Raw genomic sequence first — 17010 nt, forward strand, 5'->3', positions numbered from 1 at the left:
ATGAAAACAAAAGAAGGAACAATCATACCCACTCTAGGATCTTTTGGTATCCCATCATTGCACAGAAAAGCGTGCCCAGTGTCATCATCTGGGTGTTAGCAAAAACAACTAAGTAGTGCTCGCTCTAGATTGATCGAGAAAGACACTGACTTTAGTTGTATCCTATTGTGGTATGCAAGAAGAAAGAAGCACGATGGGAAAAAGATATTTTGTGAGTTTTATATTTAAAGAAAGCAGTGCATATAGTGAGAAATGTGTAAATAAAATCAGATAGACTCCAGATCGGCTATGCAATACTAGATTGATAGAGTCTCCCGAAGTAAAAACCAAAGTGAGGGACAGTTATGACCTTTTGACTGTCCACATGGTCAACATGTTTCAGCCATAGAGCGAGGGTATTCCTCTGGCTTTCGTCAGGACCTTGTATTTCAAATGTCACTGCATTATTATCTACAACTTTATTACATACTTGGTATTCAGTTGTAACTTCATTGAAACAAGTGTGATGGTTTTGTTCACATCATAGCTTGTTTGTAAATGAGCCTCACCTCTCTCGACATCCCACTAGAGTGTGTATATGTGAGGCCCCGCTCTATCCGTCGGTACCTCGGGGCAGCAACTCGCGCTCCTCCTGGGGTAGCGGTATAAAGATTATTCTGTTCTCTTGTTTGAAAAAGACCACCACATTTTATGAGTATTGTGATTAATAGGTTTATGGGGATTTAAATGTGGTAGGTCTATAAATATTTTCCCTTGGGCCCCCTTTTTGTGGATTTGTTAAGGGCTTTGAATACCCTGGCCTTGATATGCTATGTCACTAGCCATCCTGCTAGAGGAGGTGTGGACGCCTTCCTCTGGAGCAGGCATTGTTCCTAGCCTCAGAGAGCGCAAACTCACTTGCAGGGGTCCAAAACTTGTCCCTGGTGGCAGGTGGGACGATAGCAGCCAGCCAGCACACTAGATAGTTGTATGTTTTTCAGGGCACTAAGGTGCCCTCTGGGTTCATGTCATAATAAATCTAGGACTGGCAACAGTACAGAGGTATTAAGACAAGATGTTGGATACCAAACGTTTCAGTAAACCAATCATGTAGCTGGGGAACTCTTAATGATCAATGCCTAGTAAAAAACAGTTATCAGATGTTAAAAACTGGACTCTTATTTTTTTTAATCTGTTTATTGAAATTTTAATACAGGACAACATTTCCTGTTTTTGAGGTACCCTGCACTGAATTACAGCTGTCCCACCCATGGTACTTTGTCCACTGCAGACCTCCCTCCATCTTCCCCACCCCACCAAATCTACTCATCCCACCCCACATTGGCTACCAGTTAGTTGGCAGGGTCTGCTGATACCGAATCGATCTCACCATCTGGCCCACACTTTAGAACGTTTCAGTGAGTATCCCCTCACTTTATGCACTGATAATTCTGCTATTGAGTAGTAATCCATTCCTTGCAGCCAGTCCATCAAGGAGGGGGTCGGTGGGGATCTCCAGTGTATGGCAACATCTCTTCTGTTTATCATACACCCCATCCCGATGAGCAGTTTCTGTCCCTGCAGGCCTTTCCAATCTGGGAACATCTCCAATATGGCTATCCGTGGAATACATTCAAAATGGAAGCCCGCCACATCATCCAGCATGTTTTTGTCCAATAAGCCTCAATGGCGTGACATATTGAGATCGCATGAATAAATGAGCCTCTGGCTGTCTTACATTCGAGCCAATTTGGACTAATTTCTCTTTCCATAACCTGTTGGGGGTATAATATATTCTGTGAAACTTTTTTAACTGGATAAGCCTCAGACGGCTGGTATCACCAGCGTTCTTGCTGCCATCTTACTTTCTAGCCAGTCCTCGTCTTCTAATGCCCCTCAGATCCCATTTCCACTTCAGTTTTCACATGGGGTCAGGGATGTTAATTACAAAGGTTTTGTACAGGAATGATATGCCTTTCTCCCCTAGACGTTCCATGGTGATCTTAGACTCCAATGGGTTGAACTTTGGGATAGGGTTCAGCTGGCCCTTATAGGCATCCAGAGCATGTCTTAGTTGCAAGCTCAAGATAGAACTGTGATTTATGTAATTAGTATTCTGTCATTCATTTCTGGAAGGATAGAATGTGGTTATGTTCCCAAACATACCCAAATTTAGACATCACAATGGCATCACATGCTCTGACCCATGTAATTGGTAGACCTCCCTAAGCCAGGAGCTGTATCACAGCAGTGTTTCCCCAGTTAGTTTACGATTCCATCCCATACACATTAGGGCCATGTGCCAACATTCGATTGGAATTTTTGCTATTTGAAGAGTGGCAACTGGAGGAAATATTAGAATAGGGAGATCTGTAACTTGAGCATGTTCTAGACTGGGGCCTGGACGCATGATTGTGGTAATGCGTGTGAAAAGAAAATTGTTGTGAAGGAGAAGTGTCCACAGCGATGGGGATGTCTCAAATGCGCTTGTGCGCTTGACTGATGACAAGATCTGGAATAAGACCTTGATCTTCGAGGAAAAGCAGAAGGCCTTGTAGGCAGCGGCGGTTCCACAGGTGTCTGTGGTTTTGGAAGCAGTGCTGGCGAAGAAGGTGAAAGAGGTGCTGGAGCAGGTGGCAGAAGCGTAGGAGAGTCCAGAAGTAAGATGGGCGACTATGGAAAATATACCCTGGAGCATTCAGAGTCAGGTGGATGGTAAACGTCTATTTTCTGACTCTCTTCACAGTTCTGAAGTGTCTCAACATTGACGGACTTCTCTACGTCAAACTTCTTGTTGGTCTCAATGTCTTGGCATCCTTCAACCTCATACTACTATGTCTCGACTTCAAACGTCGCCTCCTCTTCGACATCGACCCAGCTCTCGGCTGTTAGCATGTGGATACTGTACCTTGTCTTGAAGTCCTTGATCTGGACATGGAACAATGCCATTTTTGATGGTGGTCGCTTTTGAGATTTACATAGTCAAAAAATGTAATTTCAGTTATTTTTCCTTTTTTTCCCGTATTTATTTCACTTTTTTAAATGCAATCTGAAACTATTAGCCGATATAACCTACTTATAGGCTTCAAAACATTCCTTTCTTAAGTGTCTCTCCAGGGGGGAGAGGTGTGGCGCTGCGGCCAGGGCGACTGACGCTGGAATCTGGGGATCACGGTTCGATTCCCGGCGCCAGATTAGCCCAGCACCATGTGACTCTGGGCAATATCTTGCTTAATCTTACCGACGGCCCTCAGCGCCTGGAGACCCTTACGGTTGATTGTTTGCGCTTTACAAATGTGTATTATAATTACTGAAGAAAGGCGAACATCTACACTTGGGAAGATATATTGCCGAGAAGTGCTCTGTGAAAAAAAAAAAGACAATTCCAGACCCAACCACTCGATGGCCGGATAATGAACAGGATGTGAATCCAGAAAAGGATTAATGCTGCAAAATTGACCATTTAACTCACACACATAGGAAGGGTTTCTTGTGTGGTACAATATTTTCCACAAAATGATGCTCTCAGCTTTTGTGTTCAGTTTCAGATCAGAGTCTAACATAGGGTCTATCGTGCCAGGGAGATGCAATGTGGTCAAATCGATATTACCACAGCTAAAAAATAATAATAAATAAAAAAATTGTATCTTCAAACGCAGCTAGAAAAATCTTCACTTTTTATGTACCAGTTCAGGTACAGTTTCAAGTGGAAATCAAAACCATCATGTTAAGGAAATGAAAAACAGATATATTTCAAAAGGCTTGTGATAGATTACATTCATAACCAACTTAAATAAAGTGTTTACAATCATGTTGCAACACAGGCATTCTGGGAATTTTGGGATCAACTTGAGTAATCAATAATAAAAGCGATTTTTCACTATCTTAAGTCCTAAACCTATTTGGGTGAACACTGTCAATATCAACAAGCACATGAAACATGGCAAGGCTGCAAAGGCAACGTGTTTTTCCATTAATTCAAAACAAATTTTAAAAACGTGTGTCTTCAATATTTGTGTTTTAGGGGCACAAACCCCAATGAAAGCCTTTCACAGCTACACTTGAAAATTCACCTTCAAAAGCTGAAATCCCAGCAGTCGCCCAGTATGCCAGCATTCTGAACAAAGACTTAAAATCTGTGGCTTAAACACAACCCTCAATCATTTAAAAATGCACAGCTAAAGATTTAGGTTTGGATTCAGAATGTATATCGGAGTTACCTTGTTATCGATTTCCGCTTCTTCGAACGTTGTCCTCTCATTGGCAACCGGTTCAACATCACCAAATATTAGTGCTCCATTCCGGCCAATTTTCACCTGTTTTTTGTAGGTGTAGTAAAACTCCACACACTGTGCCACGGTTTTCGTTTTTATCTAGTGTTCAAGAACAAAAGAACAAAGTAACTCCAGTGCATTCTCAGCGAGGTCGCAGAAGCCACTGAAGATAAAGCATAGATCATGTTAGTCTGTTTTCCGATGTTTTAAATAAGCTCAAGAATTAGTTCTATTAAATCACTCGGGATGAGTTTGACCACACAATGGGTCACACCTTTAGACCATCTCACCCAAGTCCTTCGAATTACACCCATCACACGTGTGACTCTTTTCGCCACCCTTCTTTTAATCATTGCACACTCACAAGAACCATGGATCACAGGAAACTGCTTACTTACCTGTAATAAGTTTTGTAGCAAGGAACTCTTCTACATTCAGTTACCTTGCCTTACTCCACCATCTAGTGGTTGGGTCCGGAAATCTTGACTTAGTAATAAAAAAAAATCTTCTTTTTGGACGTTAACTATCGGCGGAGACTGGACATCAAGCGGAAGCCCACAATGCTCCCACTGTGTTGCCTCTACCTTCAGATTCTTTTTTCGCCCTAATGTAGCCTCTGTTTGAGCTGGTGTCCTTTGTATTCCTGCCTCCTTCAATGGGGAAGGGGTATGGTAGTGAATCTCAAAGAGTTTCACGGTGCAAAACTATAATTACAGGCAGGTCATCAGGTGCTTATGCAGCGCTAGCGCCTTTTCAATTCACATGCTTTCCACATAGTGTATCCTGGCTCCCTCCATTTAAAGAGTGTGTAAAGTATGGGTGGCTCTGAATATATATTACAACACTGATTGTTCCACGTGTGTCTCCTTCCTTGTTTAAATATCTGCATAATAATGGTTAATAAAGGTGTGTCTGTGGAGGACAACATTGTCACTATGTAAATGCCCTTTAATGTAATGTTGCCCACATAAGCCAGTCTAGTCCCTTTCTTCCATATTGAATGTGCTCTAGGTTTCAATTGAAGCGCTTTACCTGCTGTTGAATAACATAACTAGATTGTTTGCACTATACACAGGGCTATAGAAGCCTTTGATACCAGCTGTCCTTTAAAACATGGGCCTGGTGCAACTGCCACAAATGACTGCTGTGCCTTTCTCATGTCCTTTCGTCTATTTGTAGTACATGATGGAGCTCTTGACATCTAGTGGGTGTTGTGCCCTTTCTGTTGGTTTCTTTGGGTTTTGGACACACGCAGTCTTATAGTTTGATTAACATTAAAGCTGATTTATTTAGGATTCGTTCTCAACACTATCCTATCTTTATGCACTTGAAGGTATGGTTTCTCTATAATATGCGCTTGTGGCTCACTCTGGCAGAAATGTTTAAGGCACATCCTGAAACATCAGCCAAGATCTTCCAACCATTTCTTACATCAATTTGGGAGGGAAAGAAAATACCAGATGACTGGAACTAAGGCATCATCATCAAGATTCCAAAGAAGGGAGCATTAACCAATTGTAACAACTGGCGTGGATTCACCCTATTGTAAATCCTGGGTAAAAATCCTGGCAAAAATCTTTATACAGAACATTTCTGATACAGTGGACAAGCAATTAAGAAAAGGACAGGCTGGGTACCGCAAGGGCTGAGGGTGTGATGGTCAGATCCTTACTCCACACAACGTCATAGAGCAGAGCACACAGTGGCAGAGACAACTATACATTCATTTAATTGATTCTGAGAAAGCTTTTGAAAGCATCCATAGTTACAGCCTCTGGCCTATAAGGAGAGCCTAGGACATGCCACAGCAGATCGTTATCCTCATCAAAGCTTCTCTGATAATGTTAGCTGCCAGGTGGGAGATAGTGAGTATAGCTTCACAGTCAAGGCCGGGGTGAGACAGGGATGCCTGTCAATTTTGCTCTTAAACCTAGACATCGACTGGGAGATTCAATCCACAGCTGGAGATAGAGCCGGAGGCATCAGATGGAACTCATTCTCCACATGGGAGAACCTGAACTAAGCGGACACCCGCACAACATCTATGCATAGCAAGTGGGCCAGATCACCACCACTAAGAAATCAGAAGTCATTCACTGAACATCCCAAACCCTTCATCAATCAAGAGGGAGATGAACTAGATTTGACTGAAGAGTTCACCTTCCTAGGCAGTACTATCAGGCATGATGGAGGGGTAGACAGCAGCATCAAGAGCAGATTGAACTTGGCCAGGAATACCTAAATGATTCTGGACATGTTGATTCATCTCAGTACAGCACCAACACGAAGCTGAGACTTTACCAGAGTGGAGTTCTGTCCACTCGTGTGTTTTAGAATGATGACGGATGACAAAAAGCAACATCCCCAAACTGTCAACCTTTCACACCAGTAACCAGATAAATATCTTGTGTGGTTTCTGGCTACAACCCATATCAAACCAGGAACTACTCACCAGATGCAAGCAAAAGAGAATGAACACCATTCTTATGAGAAAAAGATGGAGATGATAGGACACACCATCAGAAAAGAACAAGAGTCCATCAGAAGAGTAGCTCTCCTCTGAACCCCAGAAGGCAAACAGAAAAAAGGCAGGCCAAAAAACACCTGGAGGTGAACGATGGAAACAGAATACCCTGAACCATAGCTGGAGCACCGTACAGAAACGTGCCCAAGGCAGATGTAAGTGACAGTCCCTTGCTGCCTCCCTGCATGTCAGTCTGCATAACGGGCAGTGAGTAAGTTGACTACATCCTATATGTCCTGGTAATCATCAAAGAAAAACAGAAACAATGTCCAAGTGTGGAACAATTCAGAAAAAGAAATCTTTTCAGCAACTTACTAGTTTCTGCACCAAGAGGAAGTCTTTTTTGTAGATTGCAATGCCTTTGTTGAAAAGCTTCTTCTCTGTGGTGGTCCACCTGTCTGACCCTGGAAAAAGGCAACAAATGTCAGAACTGAACCCCAGTGGTCAAACTTTAAAAGTGAGTAAATTGTAAATGCCAAACACTTACACCTTCCAATAGAATGTAAACAATTTACTTGATCCTAATCACTTTGAATTAGATCCCAGAGTCTATTCAATGTGACTCTAATCAGATGCAAGAGGCAAAGTAAATGCCAGGCAGACAGTCAAAGTAAACGTTATTCAACAAAAGACCATGTAAAAGCACACATAAAATGGAAAGATAAGGATTAAAAATGTCATCTAGTACAAAATTATAAACAATACCCAATTTTCAAATAATTCTCAAAGTTTAAGACTGCCGAACAGATTTCAGGTGAGCCTTAAGACTGCATAAATATTGAAGCATCCTTATGCCGTCGAACATTGGACTTGCGCAGCAATGGCACCAAAGAACGGTGTCTTGGATCTTGATAAAATGGGCAAAACAAAAATAAATGGACGGTGCTTTGGATTGAATAGTTGTCACACATACAAACAGATATATCCTGCTGCTGTGCCCCCGGGAATGAAAATGCAAATTTAAAGTGAAAAGTCTAAACAACGTCAGCCAGTGACGATATGTAGGGGAAACACCACCTCAAGTAATGCTCTAAGCCCTCAAGTTGTTGAAACGGTGGTATAGTTTACAACTGAATTACATCAAAAAAATGTATATATATATATAAAAAAATATCCGCAATTAAGAAAAAATGCAGTCTGAAACAAACAAGGCTAGACAATGCTTCTATAAATTGCATTTGTATAAATTAACATATCTGTTTGTTTTTTAATCCTCCCACATACACCTATAGGAAGAAAAACCAGGAAAGCAAAGACACTCGTACTCTCTTTATTGAACAGCACAAACTGCAATGTAATAGTCAAAGCACTGTTAGCCAACAGGCTGCATTGGAACACACAATAAAACAAAAAATGAAAAAACTGGCACTGTGCCTTTAAGGGAGCCATGGCCCCCCCTGCCTCCCATTATGCCTCAGGGGTTACAGGTCAGTTTTTCTTTCTGGCTCCTTCAGTCAGGACCCTGGAGTTTGAGCTCTTGGTTTTTTGTTAAGCAATGTATCATTTTTTGGTAGTTCTCGCTTTCACTCAACATCTTTTATCTGTTAGAGTGAGAAACTATCATTTGCTGACAGAATTTAGCACTTTTTTCTGTCAAAAGTGCCTTCCTTATGCGATCCTTGCTCTTCCTGTGGGATGAAGGCTAAAACAGACACCCATGCTGTGTGTATTCATTCTGTGAATTCCAGAGACACATATTCCTGAGAGTTTCCATCATTGTAAAAAGTTATCCAGGCACACTCTCAAGGACAGAGAAAGGATTCATCTATATGGTTTCTTGGAGAGACATAAATCTGCTAAATCAAGAGGAAGATCACCTTGTGAAGCAGAAGAGAAGGAGAACCAGAACTACTTCTAGAAGTAAGATTCCCATCTGTTCTACATCGGCGTTCAAAACAGTGAAGAAAAGCAGACTGGCTTCAGAGGTATCACTGCCGACATTACGACCGCGAACAATGGTTGCAGCTTCGGCAAGATCTACGTCGTCCCATCACCGGCGTTCATCGCCAGCACAAGTAAGGCTACGATCAACGTCGAGACAGGAATCTATGTTGGCGTCTGCCCAATGACGTTCAACATCGAAACACCCCATCACCGTAGGCTCGCAGAGGAATCGACGTTGAGATGACCATGTCCTGCGGCTTCGCCTGCCAGGTGTGCAATGTCGAGACACCAATCGCCGTCCGTGACATCACGACCACCTCCGACTTCGAGGCACAAGGCTCCATCGACGTCATTCCAACAACGCTCCACGTCAGCCCATGCCGGGCCGCAGATTATGGCGCAACGATGCTCAACATCGAGGCACTCGCAAAGGTCTGGATCGACAAAGCATTTTCCCACACGTCTCCAGTAGTGCAGAAACACTCGGCGTCTAGAGGCCAGTCCATCATCTCGACGTCGGCTCAATCGCCACAACGCTCACAGTCAAGGAAAAGATCTTCAACAAGGTCTTCAGTGCTGAGCGGCTCTTGCCCTCCTTCTCTTGACAGGGGGGCACGAAAAGAGGCACAACAGGACATGAAGAAGAAGATAAGTGATCAGAGAGCTACCCCCTCTGAAAGTTCTGTGCACCTCTCTCCTAGATGGTTGCTACCAGTGCGTCACTGGCAAAACACAGCAACTGGGCAAGTGGATCAGTCTTAGGACTACTGCAGTCCACTACATCATTCACCTCTAGCTCAGCTTGTGCAAGCTGTAAACGTTTCTCAGACAACTGGTCCTAGAGGACACGAGCAGGCGCATGCTACAAGTCCTCCAGCCAGCAGACCACGAACAGCAACACCAACAAATAGGCGTCGTACATCGCTTTGGCATCGGTCTCCCACATGGTCCTCTTCCATGCACTCGTCAAACAGGGACTACATGGACTGACAGCCCTCCTTCAAGAGTCTCACCAGTTGATATTAACACCATCCACAAGGTATTGGCTAGAGGAGCTCATAAGTTGAACACAGACATGCCTACAGCTCTGACAACATCACTGATTATTTGTAAACTCTGTACCAGAGGTCATCATCAAGACCTTTGCTGCCCTTGGGTCCTGGATTCATTCAGCCGGTAAAGGACACCTTTCTCACTCCAGTATTCCTTAAGTCAGCTCCTGCTAGGATTTAAAAAAAAATACAAGGCACCGGAGCAAGATCCACGGTTTTTGAGGACAGATCCTCCTCCAGATTCAGTGCTCATTACAGCGGCAAAGAAAACCCATTCAGTGGAGTCTTCATCGACCGTTCCTCCAGATTAGGAAAACAGATCCCAGGATTCCTGGGGCAGGAAAGTTTGTGGTACCTTGGCTTACTTTCTAAAAGTGGTCAGCACAACTGCCCTCTTGAGTCTTTATGGGACGCCTTGGAAATATTCAAGGACAAGCTCCCCAAAGAAGATCAGCTGGATTTTGAGGAGGTTCTTCAGGAAGGAGGCCTGGTGGCTAATAAAATGATAAGTGCGGCAGCGGATGGTGCAACCCTGGCAGTGCATTTATATGCGATAGACGCTTCTCTTGGCTTCAGCTCACGGCACTTAAGCCAGAAGTGCAACAACGCATCCTGAATCTGCCATTTAATGGTCACTTTCTCTGAAGGTCCCATATGGACAACGAAATAGCCAAAATGAAGGTCGGAACTCGACACCCCGAAAGCAGTAGGCCAGCAGAAGAAAAAGATTTCCGTTGCAGATAGAGGCCATACGATCGCAGGCCTTATCTGAGGGTTCAAGCCCCTCAATGGTCTCAGCGGCAACATCAACCCCGAGCGCAGTACCAGGGTCACCACTCTATACGTGGCCAGGGAGCTCTGCGCCAGTCATCCACATCTAGAAAGACCCCAGCAAAACAATAAGCAGTTGCTTCCAAAAGCCCACAATAGAGGAAGTTCCTCCGTTTCAAAGAAAGGGAGCATACTCTCTGTATTTTCTGGTATGAAAGGAAGGTTCCAAACCAGAGTTCAGGCCAATCTTGGACCTACACCTCTTGAACAAGTGCATCCGCAAAGAAACATTTCGCATGCTAGCTCTCCACCAAACTTATCCTCACCTGCACCAGGGAGACTGCATGTGCTCAATAAACTTACAGGATGCGTATTTCCACGTTACAATCAACCCAGCACATCGTAAGTTTCTACGCTTCATGGTAGGGGCCAAGCATCACCAAATCAAAGTGTTAACTTTCGGGCTAAAGTCTTCACCAAATGCATGGCTATGGGAGCAGCTTTCTTATGTCACCAAGGGCTGTTTGTCTACACTTATTTGGGCTAAAGAGTGCTTCTCCGCAGCTCGCTCTAGAGCATTATCGGACATGTATAACCTTGCTTCAACGGCTGGGTCTCCAAGTCAATTTTGACAAGTCGGTCTCAGCCGACGAAAAGGATTCACTGTCTTGTGGCAACACTGGACTCCAAGTTAGGAAGAGTGTATCCTTCGGAGGAGAGAATATAGTTTATCACTCTAAAGTGCAGCTGACAGTCAGACAAGTTGCCTCTCTTGGGGTCGATAGCATTGTGCAGCTTCCTAGTCCCCAATGCCCGCAGGATCTGGAAGCCAAATGGGACCAATGTACAGCTCAATGGGACAAGAGCAGTCTCTCCCAGTCAGCACGAGTTTCCTTTCCATGGTGGACTCGGCTCAAGAACATCCTGGCGGCCAACATAGAGATTGTTCACGGATGTGTCGCTCCAGGGGTGGGGGGCCCACATGGGTCCTTTTCAAACGCATGGTCTACAGTCAACCAAGGAGCAAGGATATCACATCAATATGCTGGAACCAACAGCTGTACATCTAGCACTCATGGTATTCTATCCCTCCAGTCACACCAGATACTTGTTGATTCAGATGGACAAAACAATTTACTACCTGAACAAGAAAGGTACCCGTTCTCGCCCCCTAACCCTAGAGGCTCAGGCGATTTGGCATTGGCTCCTACCCAGGCGCCTCACCATTACAACAGTCCACCTGCAAGGGGAGCAAAACAATCAAGCAGATGCCCTGAGCCGTCATTTTGTTGAGCATCAAGATTGGGTGCTGCATGACGAAGTAGTGGCAGAACTTTTCAGAGAATGGAGCCAGCTGCGTATAGATCTCTTCACAGACAACGCCAACTAAAAATGCCTAGGCTTCGCCTCAAGATATCACAGGCCGGGGATAAGAGGAAATGCCCCTTTGATTGTTGGTCAGAGACCTTTTTGTACGCTTTTCCACCGCTTCCTCTAATCCTCAAAGTCATAACCAAACTGTACCGCTCCAGATGGAGGATGATTCGGACAGCTACGGACTGGCCACAACTGTGGTGGTATCCGGACCTGTTACACACACCTCCCAGAATGACCACAGGAGACTTCATCTCCTATCCTAGCAGAACGGGAGAATCCATCTCCTCCGCCTTCCCTCGCTGAACTTGACAGCATGGCTCCTGAGCTCCTTCAATATGGCCATCTAGGACTTCCTCAGGAGTGCGTGAACATTCCAAAGGAATCAAAAAGGCCTTTTTATGCGGCACTCTTATGCAGATTATTTGATCTTCTCTTATAAATTAGATCAGTGGGTTAATGTTGAAGTCCCCTGCGATTAAAATATCTGGGGATAGTTGATCTTGTAGGCTGGCTAATAAAACTTGTGTCTTCGTCTCATTCCGGCGTGACAAGATAACTACAGTTAATGCTTTGTATTTCTAGGCACATTTTTCTTGAAAATTGCATATCTCCGATTCTGCTAATTGGTTGTTTTTTTTTGTTGCTTTTGCAGTCAAATAATTAAATGTTACCCTACTTTCCTAAACTGGTGTGGTATTTTACTTTTGTGTTTTTCATGTATTACTGTTTGAACTGCTGCATAAAATACTTTACACACTGCCTTTAAGTTAAGCCTCACTGCTTTGTGTCAAGTTACCAGAGGATTAAGGACAGGTTAACTTGGGGTTTGCTTATGTTTCACCCTGACAAGAATTGTGGGTGCTGCTTGAATAACGTTTCACCCACTCCCTCCTCCATACCCCATCCTCTAACTTGTGACTCAGTTTCCTACAACTACATTATATACATTTAGAACTCGGATGAAAAGACTTGTTTGGCAATGTGGAAGAGAAAGAAAGTGGTACAATGCAGAAAATTACGATTGTATGTTGGTGAAACCCTAGTGGAGTGGTGTGGCTCACTGGTTAGAGGCAGCAGACCCGGAAGCAGAGGATGGCCCGGGACCAGGGTTCTATCCCCGACGCGGCAGGGTTGTGGACCAGGGTCAGCGGACTCGATAATTCTCGCCTCGGTGCCTACTCTAACCAGGGATCACACTCGGCAACTCTGGGCATTAGCTTGCCTCATCTCCACAACGGCCCCCCACATACGCCGGGGATGCCTGGTTTCACCTTGGAGGTACCCAGTAGGGACCATCTCACAGGGAAAGCCAGGACGGGTTCCCCAGCGGTCTACAGCGCAGAGATACTCCTTCGGGAGTCGATTCTAGCGCTTTAGAAACCCACAATTAACCCTTATGGAACGGAAATCATCACAATCGTGTGCTAATGACAATGGGACCAAGAAACAATTCCAATGCATTTTGTTCAAAATAACAAAGACAAAGGGGAAAGCAGGGTTGGAAGTACGCAAGGTCTCCATGTGCTTCACCAATATTAAAGCTTTGGCAAACGGTTTTTGCACTGTTCAGTAGGAGAAATGTTAGTCATCAGTTTACATTGTAAAGCGCCAATATGCCTGCAAGATAAAGCTGTGTGAACTCCCATGGACGTGTCTGTTTAGACGCTTTCCGTACCTGTGTAGTGATACGCTGCCAAAGGGTGGTTCAATGGTCGTCTGGGTCTTCTCAGCAGAAGTCTCGTCAGAGCAGCCTAGGCAGAAAAGAGAAGTGCTTGTGTTTAAGAGAAAGTCAACGAAACAAAGGAAAGCAGAAGGGATGTTCCAGCGATTACATTCTGTACAGAATCGAGTTGAGAAGCACATGCCAGCAGCATGCACGTTCTCGTCCCGAGCAGATCCTTTTCTGCACCCCGAGGATACACAGAATCTCCTTTGTACTCCAATAATGCGAAGGGCATTTGCACCGTGACTACAATGTGTTCATAATATAGTCTCACAGCTTCAGCACTTCATGCACCATGCATCCTGCTAGGGTAGGCTCCCACTCCACAACTCCGCAACTAAGTAGATTGCTTTCCAATGTAGTTAGTTACCGGATGTTAATTTTAATTAACAATCTTTAGGTGTTAAAACACTGTCAGCACAGGATGAGATTCCTTGTTTCTGGATTCTTCAAGCTAGCGAGGAGGTGATGCAACTAAGCCATTCTAATGACTGATGTCTAATATTTCAATGCACACATCATTCAAATATTCAAACACTGGTGAGGCGTATACCAAAAAATCTCTTCCCGCACAGCTGAAAGATGCACTTGTATTTCCATACAATAGCCTAGTTCAGAGTGCGAAGGACCTCCTCTGGGCTTCTTTGCCAACTTCCCCACATTGCCCTATAGACAAAATGTAAAACGAAAGCCTTACCTTCATCTTTATTCATAAGAACAGATCTTGTCTATTAGAAAATTAAAACTGACCAGGGAGAATATCAAATGCGTCTGGCCTGCCAGGGTATGAACATAATATCCAGTTTTGGCATGTGCAAAGAAGCCACGTCCCCAAATACTGAAAATTGTATTGTTTACTATCTAAACACTCAACCTAAATAAAAAATTGTTCCAATATTGTTCCTACCCTGGCGTGTACTACACGAACCTATGTGGTTATACCTTGACAGCCAAATGTGCTGATGTGGCAGCTAAATGTGCTGATTCTTTGCTTATACTTTCAGGATAGGTTCACAATTGTAATTCAGACTGAAATTAGTACACACAACGAACACATCGTATAAAACTCTGAGACAGAGTGGTTTTACCTCCTACCTTGCTAGAGGAAATATGGCGGGGGGGATTAACTTCTGTGCTGTTCTACTAGAGGTGCCTGTTAAACGATCCCACCTGCTGCAAACCGCGCATCATTCTAATTCTTGGTAAGAACAATGTACTAACTGCATCTTATCCAAATAATAATTCCATTCGAATAACATAGGATAAACATTAATGTTCTTTTAAAGGTGTGCACAGAAAGCAAGAAATACCCAGGGCCAGCAATAATGCAACGTCAACGTATTACTCATGGATTTAGAATTTTGCGCAAAAAAAAAAAAAAAACAGGCAACTCCTTGTGGTCACAAAGCAACCCTTTAGAGGAAACGTGTAATTCACATCGGAGCCACTAGATGGCGGTGTGTGCACAGTATGAAACTACAATTTTCGTTCATAGTATGTCTGACTTGACAGTGTAGATTGTCACTGTCACTATCACAAATTATTTCAAATTTACAGAGAATGTGTTTTGGCTCCACCCAGAGAAGCATTACTCTGACCTCGTGCTTTTGGCTATATGGTGTATTATTCCACCTTCAAAGAAGTGCTCTCGTTGGCATGCTATAGGGGCCACTTTACTTCTGAAAAGTACACTCCATTATCGAGCCGTTTTCCACGTTAATGTCTCTCTCTCATCCAGTCATTCTATACAAAAACACCCGTTTAGCTATGTTCTTCCTCCGCATTGACAAAGCCAATAGAGCAGGCTCTGTTGTGATGAAGAGCATGTATGCAGGTGTTCTGGCACAGTATCGCCAGAACTAATGGATTTGCCAATGCTTGTATATGTGGAAGTTTTGCGAAGAATTGTATTTGATAGTTTTATTAAATTGTTACTTCAGAGCGCCAGCGCCGGTAATGGGAGAAACGCGCAGTACTGCAATGACAGCAATCCTGTTTGTATCACTGCTCAAGATAACAACTTTGTATGCGAAGGAACACTGGGCGCATCTTTCCATTTCTGAAAACAATGTTCACAATTTAAAAAAAACCTTAATCCCCGATCTGTAAGGGAATATACTATAGCATGTATAAGAGACAAGCAACGTGCACGAAGGCATGTACAGTTCGTGAAAGTGAAACGGGACAGAAACCATCGACGAGTTAAAGCTCGGCTGCTGGCCAGGTTTCTGGCAGGGTCCGGGAGCCCATTAACAAGGCCGAGACAAACTTTAAGTGTTTGAGCCCGAGATAAAGTAAGCACATTAGTTAAGCCGTGAATTTGTAACAATTACAACATAATACTGCGAAGCGCCAACCAAAAGCTTTTAGAAAAGAGCAGAACGATGAATTATTGTAACTCTGCTTGTCATCACGTGCAGGCGCAGAAAGACCAAAGAGAACAGATTAGTCTAGATATAAATCACTTAAAATGCACTAAGTCTTTGCTGTAAATGCACGGAGTATTTGCTCTCTCGCGCGCCCATTCGCGCCCCCTCTGAATTCAAACCAAGCACTGAATAGAACCTCCGAGCGTCTGCCTGCCCTAACGGGGACTCGTCTTCTAAGAAACCCCGTTTTAACAGAGCGCCTCTGGCAATGCCTGGCAACACCGACGGCGTCAAGAAGAGAATCACATTCGACAACTGCAGCGCGTTACGAGGCAGGGCCAGCCGGGTCTGAGCTCTGCAGCAATTGTAACAATAGAGGGTGTTTCTGTCTGCACATCTCAAACACATAACGTCCAGACGTAGAGGCAAATCCACATGAAAAAAAAAACAGCAGTAGGATAAGCTTCCTAAACATCCATGGACTGTGCGACAGTCTGGGAAGTACAAAGCACTCAAACATAATTTTTAAAATTCTACCCAAATTATTTTAGGACTTTGATCCGTAACCTTGTATATATATATCACTTGTTTTATAAGGCCAGCTTCTATCTAATGTATGTACACATGTGCTTTTACGGTTTTTAACCGATAATAAAGCTTTTTGACTGACTGACTGATAATTCGAGGGACATTTAAATGAGAAGAGCTAAAGTGACATATTTACAATACATGATGTATTCCACGATATTAGGACTGCACATCTAGGGCTTGTGACAACACCAGACCTGGTGACAGCTCTCACAAACGCAGTGCCTCAGCTTTTACCGGGTTGGTGACTTAGTGGACTAATGCGTCCACTGTAGGGGCTGCTGTTCGACCTCAGAGTCACAGGTTCAAATGCCGGTGGGTCCACTCAGCCTTTCATCCTTCTGAGGTCGATAAAATGAGTACAATTGAACTGGGTAACAAACATGTGTTATTCGGCGTCAAGGTACCCTTGGGTGAACAAGCGCTTACAAATACACGTTATGTTGGAGATCAAAGCAATATTCATTCA

At 43.8% G+C, this 17010-nt stretch overlaps 1 protein-coding gene across 4 annotated transcripts in view; it reads right to left on the minus strand.

The window, feature by feature from the left end:
* Positions 1 to 17010, minus strand: part of MIDEAS (mitotic deacetylase associated SANT domain protein) — a 733716-nt gene that overhangs the window by 51322 nt on the left and 665384 nt on the right. For all 4 annotated transcript variants that reach the window (XM_078659668.1, XM_078659669.1, XM_078659670.1 and 1 more), the window contains 3 exons: positions 13537 to 13612; positions 7093 to 7181; positions 4200 to 4352 (listed from right to left, as the gene is read on the minus strand). In XM_078659668.1, the coding sequence (XP_078515794.1) occupies positions 4200 to 4352; positions 7093 to 7181; positions 13537 to 13612 (318 nt within the window). The remainder of the gene's footprint in view (positions 1 to 4199; positions 4353 to 7092; positions 7182 to 13536; positions 13613 to 17010) is intronic.

This window comes from Lissotriton helveticus, chromosome 9, assembly GCF_964261635.1.
Source record: "Lissotriton helveticus chromosome 9, aLisHel1.1, whole genome shotgun sequence".
Classification (NCBI taxonomy): Eukaryota; Metazoa; Chordata; class Amphibia; order Caudata; family Salamandridae; genus Lissotriton; species Lissotriton helveticus.